The 12,021-nt window shown below is 37.1% G+C and overlaps 1 protein-coding gene across 3 annotated transcripts in view; it reads right to left on the bottom strand.

Annotated features, from left to right (window-relative positions):
• AP2B1 (adaptor related protein complex 2 subunit beta 1) overlaps positions 1-12,021 on the bottom strand; it is a 121,831-nt gene that overhangs the window by 84,581 nt on the left and 25,229 nt on the right. For all 3 annotated transcript variants that reach the window (XM_004434855.3, XM_004434858.2, XM_087440820.1), the window contains exons 6-9: positions 6,651-6,841; positions 4,081-4,302; positions 3,492-3,612; positions 3,269-3,364 (exon numbers count right to left, since the gene is read on the bottom strand). In XM_004434855.3, coding sequence (XP_004434912.1) covers positions 3,269-3,364; positions 3,492-3,612; positions 4,081-4,302; positions 6,651-6,841 — 630 coding nt within the window. The remainder of the gene's footprint in view (positions 1-3,268; positions 3,365-3,491; positions 3,613-4,080; positions 4,303-6,650; positions 6,842-12,021) is intronic.

The following is a 12,021-nucleotide window of genomic DNA, read 5'->3' as shown; positions in this document are numbered from 1 at the left end:
GGAGGATTGGCATGGATGTTAGCTCAGGGCTGATCTTCCTTACAAAAAAAAAAAAAAAAATTAAAGGATGAGACACAAATCAGTATCTTATCCTGATTTATAAAAGTCAGAAATAGTAAACAAGCAGGAACAGAAGACTAGGAAGTGAGGAACTCCTGGCCTTAACTTAGTGCCTTAATCTCTCTCAAATAAAAAAATCACTTGATTTTATTAAAATAAAATTTGTAAGATTTGATTTTATTTGTAAGACTAAGAAGGGCCAGGGCTTTGTTTATCTCCTCCTTAAAGAAACAGGTATACAATGTAAATACCACAATTTGTCAATCATACCTCAATAAAGCTGAGGGGGAGAAAGTAAAAATCTATTAAAAAGCAAACGAAAAAAAATAGGCAAAAGTTACTGAAAAAATAGTACCATGGGATTGCTTTTTCAGTGCTATTTAGATTGAACAGCTTAGGGCCGGCCCCGTGGCTTAGCGGTTGGATGCGTGCCTTCTGCTGCTGGCGGCCCTGGGTTCGGATCCCAGGTGCGCACCGATGCACCGCACTGCTTCTCTGGCCATGCTGAGGCCACGTCCCACATACAGCAACTAGAAGGATGTGCAACTATGACGTACAACTATCTACTGGGGCTTTGGGGAAAAAAAAAAGAGTAGAACAGATTGAACAGCTTAGTGCTTAATCTTTACCTTAACCAACTCAACATAACAAAATTACATGTTTTTTCACCTCAGGATACTTACAGCAACACAGAAACACCTGTATTTATAGCCGTGCTAAAAATACAACTCCAACTCTTAAAGACACCTAAACTTTCCAATAGGCCCTGTTCTCTTAGCTAAGCACTAAACTAAAATTCATTTTTTCTCATTTGTCATGTCTTTGAAACCAACTACACATTAAAAGCAGCAGCTCAGTTTAGAAGCTATACGGAAGTCTATTACAATTCCCTCCCTGGTTCTTCCCCTTGTCACTTGGATGCGTTAAAAATAGGCAATCATCACCTCTCCCTGCCCCAATAACTGTGTTTGGGCTAAGCAACTCTTTCTAACTGTTAACTTTCATGATTGAAACAGTTGAAGGAAAAGTTCTCAGGCAAATCTAGGCAACCTGAGATAAACGAAAACTAGCTAAGAAGCAGGATTCTTGAAGGCTGATCTTAAATTTCTAGAGAAAGTTCATTCCTCACATACTCTCATATTCCCAAAGGGCACCCTGAGTCAAAGGAAGAAGTGAAAGCCATCAGAAGCTTATCTATTCCACAAGATTATGGACAATTTTTCCATTAGACACACTACATGGCACTAACAGCCTCTAGGAATCTAGATGCTTTAAGAACTTTCTAGTAATTCCAGGGATAGAAAAATCTCTTTTAACTTTGGAATGCGATATAATTTTGTATGACTCTTTAGAGCTTTGTCCGAGAGGTCAATAAGACAATGAATGGCAGTGAAAAGCACAAAATGACTCTTATGCTACCAAAATCTCTCTGAAAACTGTCTACATTAGTAGTAAGTAGGTCGCTCTACCTCAATAAGAAAAGAAAAATAAAAAAGGTAAGTATGTGAAGTGTGGTGATAAAAAAAGGGTAATGTATCAAGATCCAATAAACAGACCTTCCCACTTCTCAAATGGAGCAAAAGAAGTGTATTAAATATTTGAGGCAACTGAGCTAGCAGAACCAGGAGTAGAAATCAGGATTAATTAACTTCGTGCTATAACAACTAGTCTACTAAATGATTTATCAGTGGTAACTACATGAAGCAGCACTGACTTGAATAAAAAACAAGGAAAGCCAATTAGGAACTTTGCTTTCATAGACGCTTCTCTGACACAGCATCTGTTCCCTTCTGTTCCCACGAAGTAATGGTCGTACTGTACAAATTATTTTAGTATCCTTGAGAAATCATATGTGGTCCAACGCTCTGACTCTAAGCAGAACTGCATATAGTCAAGTAGCAAGAACAAATATGGAGCTCTGAATTCACAACATCATAGTGAACAGAGGCCATCATTAATTTCAACTAATTGCTGAATGAGGAAAAACAAATGGAGGACTGGTGACTGATGAAGCAGGGCAATGTAAGTTGTAGCCCATACTACCTACTGGAAGGCTGCCACCAAGCTAGAAACCAGTCTGCCCTCTAAGAACACAGAGAAGCTCTTCATGAGGACTTCCATGTAAGAATCAGCCTAAAAGCAGAAACCTGCTAGTCGAGAGCCCTGCCTACATACACATAAATCCTGATCAACTTTTCTGTTATGTCATTCTTAAACATAAGTGAGCTGCAATTTACTATATGCATGCTATATAGTATTATTAAATTAAATATCAATTAAAAAATTTTATATAGGCATGTAATCATTACCATTCAATACTCCAGATAATTAAATTCAAACTGCAGAAACAAAACAAAAAACTGTAATTCATATCCCCAGAGATTCAAGAAGCTACCGCAACCACAAAAAAAGGAATGCTTTAAAAAAAAAGTACCAAAAACAAGAGCAATGAAGAAAGGTTGTATGGAATGATGGATGTGCAGAGGCCAAGAAAGCAATCAGCCAGACGGGAGCAAGCAAGAAGACCGAGGACTGAAAGAGAGAAGGGTCTAGGACCAGAAGTGGTTTAAAGATTTGTTATTATGCTTGAAAAGCTGGAAGAAGATAGGGGTGCAATGAAGACACACAATGCAAGAAAAAAAGAAAGGCCATTATAGAAACTCCAGAAAAAAACAAGTCTCTATAAGAAAGAAAATACAATCATTCGTGTTGTACTGGCTCTACATATTTACAGTCATAATGGACATACTAAGTTTTGCAGGCCTGCAGTTGACAGAACAGGAAATAAAGGTGTATTATCTCAATTTACAAAGATAATCAATAGAGGAACAAAAAACCTCATGATATAACTATATTGGAGAATAGGAAGGCAGAAGTAGCAATGGTGGGGTATATGAACTAAGTTACTTACATGATAGCACAAAGTTAATAGACAATGTCTATAGTTGGTAAATCAATAAATAATACCATAAGCATATAATTTAGAGATATGGAAGTAATCAAAATAACTAAAAGTAGAAACAAAGTGAAAAAAGATTCCCTCTGGAAAGAGAGGGACCAGGGACAGCTGCTTTTTATTAAAAATTCTTTAATATTTTAACTATGTGCTTTACTACTTTCATAAACTTAAAAAACATATTTTAAAGAAAGGAGTGAAAAGAACACTCAGAATCCCATAACATGATCACAACTACCATCAGACACTTGCCTCCACCTTGATGGCACACCGACCAATGGCCCGCACAGCTTTGCGAACAAAGTCAACATCCACCTCTGTGGCATATTCCTTCAGTTCTGCCAGAACCTGTTAAAAATCCAGGAAGTGGACAACCATTAAGGGTTCTCAAACAGCAATTTAATGGCCTAGTGTTTTCTAAAGGCCAGACTTTAAGATCTAGTCATTATAAACTTGAATCTGCTTTAAGTCTGACCTGAGCAATGTTGGCTTGGGATGCCAAACGAATCATGATGTCCAACTTCTCTAGTTTAACATAGATGGGATCATTGTATTTCACAAAGAAGACTTTGATTTCCTGTTTCAAGATTTCAGGCCTGTAGTACACAGAAACACAAGATAAGAAAGGTGAGACATATATTGATATATCCTTGAGTCTACATTAATATCTAATCTCACAAACTTCCTCTACATCCCTCTAACCAGTTCCATCTGGCAGACTATTTATACCCTTTTTAAGGGTCAGGGTACACATTGCCAAGAAGAACTGCTAGAATAATCTGGCTCCAAACTATGGCCTGAACCATATTAAGCAGGCATTAGCTAGAATACTATTAAAAGGCCCTTCAGAAAATAAACTAAATTATAGAGCAACATCAGGCATTTATTACAAGAGCACTCCGAAACCAACTGTTAGCCTCCTGACCCTGGGCAAGCTGCTCTGCCACACAACATTTTCATTTCCATACATTAAAAAGAGCTTAACAGTGGCCTCTTTAATATTGATATGTTAAGCTTAATTCAAAATTACAAACACTTTAATCACCAACTCATTTTTTCCCAACCTTTTCTGGACAATTAGGTTGATGTTCCTCAGGGCAACGTACTGCACCTCTGGTTCCCCAGACAGCAAAGTCACAAGTGGAGGGGCCAACTTCTTTAGCAGCATATTGTAGTAGTCAGAGTCCTTGGGCAACAACTCTAGAAATTTCATTAGGACTTTTACCGCTGAAAGCACCACTGCTGAGTTGGCATGAGATAGCCGGGGAGTTACCCGTTCACAGATGCTGAGTGCAGAAAAGGAAAATTAACATCTTGAATTATAATTTCTCTGGTCAATCCATTCTATAACGTAATGTGTCAGAGTCCCATGGCCCAAGTATCAAGAAATTAGAGAATCAGTTAGAAAAGTCAAAGCTCCATGCGTAGGTAAAATTGTGATCCAAAACTGCAGAAGCTTCATTCCCAGCAAACTACAGGCAGAGCAGGGACATCAGAAGACTTTAGGAGACCAGCAATAAGGGATGTTCAAACTGGAAGGAAACTAGCCAATACCCAAAACACTTGAAGCTCACACCATTTACCTTCCTGTATTATAGTCCTCTGTGTCTCCCCACATTATGTAAGGTCTCCCTGCCTCACAGCCCATTTCTCCTCAACCTATAAGAAGTCAAATTAAGCATTCTGAGAGTTATTTCAGAGTGAGAGGTATCAACCAACTGTGGCTGAAGGTTTCATTGTAAGATGCAGGAGGAGGTGGGTTGACAGGAAAAACTACCCAACCCGTCGTCTTCAGGACAATAAAGGAATCTCCGCTTTCAGGTTTTTGTTTATTTGTTTCTTAACAACAGAACACCATTGCAATAGTCTTCCAATCTCTTCCTCTTCTCCTAGCCTCACCACCTACACTTAAACGCCTCACAAAATCTTGAATATTTAATTATCTGCTGAGGGTTCTTCAGAAATTAACCTAATTTTGATAGCTCTTAGGCAACACGAGTGGCTAGCTGACTATATTCAGTTAAGGATACACGGTAAGTAAGCTGTGTTTCTCTCTTTTCCTCCTATATCTACTTGGCTAACTCCCTGACTTCCTTCAGGTCTTTATACAAATGCCGCCTTCTCAGCGAGGCCTTCTCTGACCATTTTTTAAAATAATTTTTATTTATTTATTTTAATTTAATTTTTTGGTTTTTTTTTTTGAGAAAGATCAGCCCTAAGCTAACATCCATGCTAATCCTCCTCTTTTTGCTGAGGAAGACTGGCCCTGGGCTAACATCTGTGCCCATCTTCCTCCACTTTATATGGGATGCTGCCACAGCGTGGCCTGACAAGCGGTGCATCGGTGCACACCCGGGATCCAAACCCGGGCTGCCAGCAGCAGAGCGCGCGCACTTAACCGCTACGCCATAGGCCCGGCCCCCTTGTCTGACCATTTAATAAAATGTAATTCCTCATCCCCAAATGCCCAGAATTTCTTAGATTTCTTCCTCACTTTATCTTTCTCATTAGCACGTATCATCATCTGACATATTATATACTGTATTATATGCACACTTCTACCCCATCTCTCAGAACAAGTGTTCCATAAGGGCTATGATTTTTGTCTAACCACTGCTGTATCCCCAAGGCCTAGAACAATGCTGGGCATACAGCATGGGCTCAATAAATACTTGCTGAGTGAATGAATAAATAAGTGTGAGATGTCAATGACCAAGAGAAAATAAAATTCTACATAAAGTTCTTTCCAGAAGATATCTGTACTTTCAATTATGGAAAGAAACTATCAGGGTGAGCTTTAGTTAAGTCCAGAGCGAACAATTTCCCAGACAAGTGAAGAGCACTTATGCTACAGTAGCTTGAGCTTCAGCCAGGCAAGGAAGGTTCTTATCTACCATAATTAAAATGTCAACCTTAATGAACAGCCAACATCTCTTCAGAAGTACTTTGCCTAGTTCAGTGCCTATATACACAAAATGCTCAATAAAAATTGGTGATACTTCCAACTCTGTTAACTAAAATGTGTGGATGTGTATATGAAATTTCGGAAGCAATTTCTGATAGTCAAAGAAAATTTGCAACACTAACATGGTAAAGGGCTGAGCAGAACAATCCAGGTGCCTTCCAAAAAATCTCCAAATTCAGACTGACATGATTTCTATATCTAATGGAAAACATCATACATTTTGCTGGCTCCAACATACATTCTCTAGTACTGAATTATATATATAGTTCAGCTCAATAATTAGTATCAAGCCACTCACTACGCATCTAACAGAACGAAAAGTCTGTCACTACAGTGAGAGACATTAAAAAAACCTTTGTTTGCCAAATGGCCAGGAACTGCCGTATGGGAGATGTGAGACCATGACGAGGGAGATTTTAAGAGAGGGCAACCATACTGTTGAAACAAGAAATGAAAAATACACATCTCTTAGGAGGAGCTATTTTTGCATGGTTTACTCCACCACCTAAAATGTTTGTAAATCCAGTGAGAAAATAACATGGAGATAGCAATATCTATCCCATAAGCCACCAATCTTCCTCAACATAATAGACCCTTATTCCAATACAGACTCGAGAATTTACTGAAGCAGGCAAGACTCCCAGATACCATCCAGGAAAAGAGACTGACCTTTGAGCTTCCCGGTCATCTTTAGGGTTGTAATTAGACAGGCAGTCCAATATGAAAATCTGGCCCCATTCGGTGCACTCATTCAGAGCTGTCAGCAACTTATTAATGTTCTGTGGGTTCAGATCGAGTAAGTTGCTGTTTGGGTGAGATTCACTAATTTCAGATAATGCTGCTACAGCATTAGCCACCACCTGGGAAAGAAGCAGATATGACCTTGATTTACCAATAACAGTAGAAATATAGATAAATATTTAATCTTCTTTGGATCACTTCACAGATCTCAACTCATAATCATTCCTGAACATTTTATCTAGTCAGCTAGAAACAGACAAACTGCTTCCAAAATACATATTAAACTACCAATGATGGCATACATAGCTTCCTAGTGGTCAGGCAGGCCAGAATTAAAACAATTCATATATTAGCAGAGAGTCACACATAATTTACTATTGAAACATTAACAATTTTAATAGTGTTCAAAACTATCAATAGAATCAAGACATATGAACAGCTATAAAAGCAATGAAGTTTAAACATGAAACATGTAGTTTAGGCAATGAAGAGAAAAATCTAGGCCAAATAATTTTATAGGTGTATGGGTGTGCATGTATGGGGGTTGGGGAGATGGTAACATCTATCATATCACGAGTCTTAGAGTAAGAAAAGGTGAGCTTGAAACCCTAGTTCACTATTATATGATGTAGGGAGAGCAAATAATCTGTGAAATTCAGTTTCCTCATCTGAAAACTGCAGATAATTTAATCTACCTCAAAGATTAGTTTTAGTTTGAGGATCTAATCAGACGACATATGTGTGCTTTCTGCAAAGCCTTATGCAAATTTAAGGTGGTAATATTACCATAATTCATCAAGACTAAGTTGCCCAGTTTTTCACACTAATGTCTCTGAAATTGGGATGCCTTTTATAATCAATGGCACGTCACTTTAATAGGAAGTATTTTTCTTTCCAGGTAATACATAATCTTATAATCAATGGCATCTTAGAATCAATGAAATATGTTATCTCAAATGTATCCTTCTTTAAGGCAGTAAGATAAATGAAAAATTGTTACTGAATATAAGAAAGTACACTTGCATCCTGACTTACAGATCTGGGAATCCATATTAGTTGCAAGGAAAAAAGTGAACACTCTATCAAAATTACAGCTTATTTCTTTTTTTTTTTTTTTTTTTTTTTTAAAGATTTTATTTATTTTATTTTTTCCCCCCAAAGCCCCAGTGGATAGTTGCATGTCGTAGCTGCACATCCTTCCAGTTGCTGCATGCGGGACTCGGCCTCAGGATGAACGGAGAAGCGGTGCCTCGATGCGCACCCGGGATCCGAACCCGGGCCGCCAGCATCGCAGCGCGCGCACTTAACCGCCAAGCCACAGGGCCGGCCCAAAATTACAGCTTATTTCTAATATAACTAATCTACAACCAGTGAATGTTCAAAGTAATTTAACAATTGTAAAAACACCCAAAAATAAACAAAACACACACAAAAAACTACACTACAGCCCTGTACAAGTGAATTCAAAACCACATTTTGCAGTGAGGCTCCCAGTTGTTACTGAAGATTAGCAAGGATCTGTAAGTATAAATGAGATGTGATAGGAGACAGCAGCTTCAGTAACTACGTATGTTGAAAAGATTCTTAAAAACGTCAACTCGTTAGTTCTTACTAAAGTCCCTTGCTAAAAGCTTGAGAAACCAAGAGTTGTATGATTATCCTTTGCTGGCAAAAGAAGAAACCTAATGGCCACAATTTAGCTATTGATTTTAATATCCACGTTATCTGGGCAGTCTGCAGATTATCCCAGCATATAATTTTACCTAGAAGATAAATGTCTAGAAAATATGATTTTTAATCAAATAATACACTTATGACAATATTCGTTATTATGTAAAGGATAACAATGTCAAAAATGGAATCACCTTTAGCTACAATTTAGTGATCAGAACAAAAATTCCAAGACGAAAAAACAAAGGGTCACTTGGTATGATTATGGATATAATATTGTAGTGTTATTAAGACAAATCAGGAAGAATTACCTAGTCTACCTAGATACTGAATGGCAGTAAGTATGCAGTTCTTTCTGACAATTTTTTGTTCGCTAACTCCACCATCAAGCATGGAATTTAGTGAAAAGTAAAAGGCATAAAGAGTGAAATAATAATCCTCTCCATCCTCTCAGTGTTTTACATGCAGGGAAAAGATATTTTATTTCCAGTGTACAATATACTCGATAGACCCAATTATAGTATAAAGGATCAAAATGTCATACCAGAAGACCAAATGCCTGTTTTCATCTACTGCTGCCAACACACGCCCAGTCTCGGTTACCAGGTGTCCAAAATAAACATCCTACCCATGACTTACCATTTCTGCCAGTCAAATCCTTTTCATGTTAAAAAAAAAAAAGTTAAGTATAAGGTCTGTTAATAGGAAATGCATAAGAAGAAAAGGTGAGAATTGGAGGAATTCAAAAAAAGCAATGGGGAGCAAAGAGAGCAGAAGGATGCGGAACAGAATGAACAATTAGAATTCCTATTATTATCTTAGGCAATTGGAAATTAAACCAAGGGTATAATGCAGCTAATGAAGTATATGTTCTGGTGGTAAAATAGGCAATTTCCATTTAATAACACATTAAAACAAGAAAGGAAACAGGGAAAAGTAAGTCTAATTAAAAGATCCAGAGAGATCAGATTACAGGATTATGTTTGGAAAAGCCTGCACTGAGAAAAGAGATCACTGCTAAACAGTCACTGAGCCAATGATCAACTAGAGGAGATGCATCCCCCAATAAGAAAATTCTACTGTTCCTCTAAAATTCCTTGAAGTTCCTTCTAGTTTACCTTTCCACTTTCAACTCCTAATCATCACATTCAGATTGTTATGTTTTCAGAAACATATTGAGATGGGCCACTTAGAGTTCTCCTGGTCAGTAAGCCACGTTTCTCTCACTCTTTAATGGAAACTTAAAATAAGCTAGTCACATTTGAACCTAAAGTAGCCGAAGAAAAAGACTGACTTCAAGACACCAACTGGGTGGCTAGGGCATATGGGAAAACTCACTTGTCAATGTTTACACTCTGTTTCTTAGGAATTTTGTACTGTGTACATAGTATATATATATATTGTCTATTTTTAAAAATAAACTTAAAAAAATAGATTGAAACTTAAGATTTACTTCCTCTTCCCAAAGAGCCTTCTCCAAACAATAACTCAATATCACAAAAGAACGAATCTGACCTTTGCAGTAACTGCCTTGATTTATCCATGTATTAAAACGAAGGTTATGTCTCTTTCACTTGAATGATCACTTGGAATTTGAACTAAGACTAACCCCTGGAAAATTGGCATTGCTCTTGGGAAACACTGCCACAAAGAGAACCATGGCCTTTTAACTGTAATCTCAGAAAAATGAGAGTTCCCAAGAAAGAAAGGGGTTTCTAAATGAAGTTTTGCTTTAAAAATGGATTTACAAACAGGGTTTCTTAAGTGAGTTTGCTCAGTACCTTAGTTGATTTACAAAATGTTGGCATCTAGACTACAAAGGAACACATCCATAGCACCAAAAAAAATTTTTTTTATTCATCTTGCCTCCCAATTATGGTAAGTTCTGTTCTTTGGGAGACTACACTAAACATTCCTCCTCCCACCCCACCCCCCATAGATCTAATGTAATATGTATACTTTATAGATACAGATATTAAATACAAACATATATATATATACATATATACAAAAACAGGTATATAGATATATATAAAATCACACTCAATACTAGAGTGAGTCTGCTGAATTTTTTTTAAGGTAAGCAATTTGTGTTTTGACTTACTTTATACTATACCTAATAGAGTAAGTTGCACAAAGAGAGTTACTAACAGCTAAAATTGATCGAACACTTACTAGGTGCCATTAATCCTCATAGCAACTCTGAGGTAGTTGCTATCAAAATTCACTTATTACAAATAAGGAAGCCGGCTTTAAAAATGAATTTATAACTAGGGTTAGAGAAATTCAGTGACTTGCTTAGTCAACACAGCCAGAAAGGGATGGTGCTTAAATATGAACTCAAGGTTTGTCCGATTCCAGTGTCTGAGTACTAATCACTCTGCCTCCAGCATTTATAGAAGTTCCCAGAGCTGTGAACGTCAACTGGGGGAAAGGGAAAGAAAAATCAGAGTTGGGGGAGGAAAATATAATTAAAACATTATTTCCAGACAAAGGGGACATGCAGATTTATACAAGGAGAAAATGTATTCTTCTACTTTACATAGTTAAGAGATAATCAAATCCCGGCAGCACTTAAAGAGGCAAGATTTACTATTTAGCTATAAAATCTGATTTATAAGCTATTCCTATCTTATATGAAGCAATTCTGAGGACATAAATTTGACCTTATTTTTTTAAAAAGGGAGCGAGCTGGAGCAGTAGGTATGGTTACAATAAAAATGATCCTGTAAAAAAGAACTCTAGAAGGAAATCTAGATATACACCAGGAGTAGAGTATTACAAACAGAAGCTCCTTTATGAGAAGTCTCACACATTTCCCTGTCCCTTTGAATGATTTTCATCCTGCACTCTAATTTCACTCATTTTCATAGCCTCAGAACCCAAGAAAGATATCACTTTCCAGTACAATGACTTCCTCCTATTAACCAAATTACTACTTAGAGGACTTTCATTTCCAGCAATGACCTTCAAGGTCATATGCTCTGAACAGATTTATGTTTCAGTTTTCCTGTTCAGTTTACAATCCTTTCAGCTGGTGCCTGTGAAGACCTGAATCAAGTGAAAGCAGTAGAATAACTGACCAAAAATATTATGATAAAATGTACAGGGGGTTTACATATTTTGATCCTCCTAAAAAATCAGCAACAGTTTGGAATCTGGCTTTCTTCTTTATGGAGTTGTCTCAAATGATATGTTAAAACACAGGGAAACATGTATTTGTTCTAAGCATGTTTCAGTCATTGTCATCTTCTTAAGGACACAACAACTATGCTGTACCAATTAATTTTTTTCCGCCTCAAACAAGTAAAACTTAGAGCTCTCACTTTAAATCCAAGACACTACCCAGAAGGCCAACTGATAATACACCAACTATATATAATACATTTATAATGTTCTGTACTTTTCCCCATCGTCTTCTCTGGAATGAGGAAGTTGAGTTAACACATCCACCTAGTTAAGTCAACACATCTCATTATAGCAAAAAAGTCTGAATACATGGTAACAAGTAAGATTTACAAATAAGACTCAATAAAATTCATTATTTAAGTGGTTTAAGATGTGGTCTGACAAAATGCAAATATTCTTTTTTTTTTTTTTTGTGAGGAAGATCCGCCCTGAGCTAGCA

Source organism: Ceratotherium simum, chromosome 16 (assembly GCF_057802395.1).
Source record: "Ceratotherium simum simum isolate JZ-2026a chromosome 16, ASM5780239v1, whole genome shotgun sequence".
NCBI lineage: Eukaryota > Metazoa > Chordata > Mammalia > Perissodactyla > Rhinocerotidae > Ceratotherium > Ceratotherium simum.
This window is presented reverse-complemented; position numbering and strand designations above follow the sequence as displayed.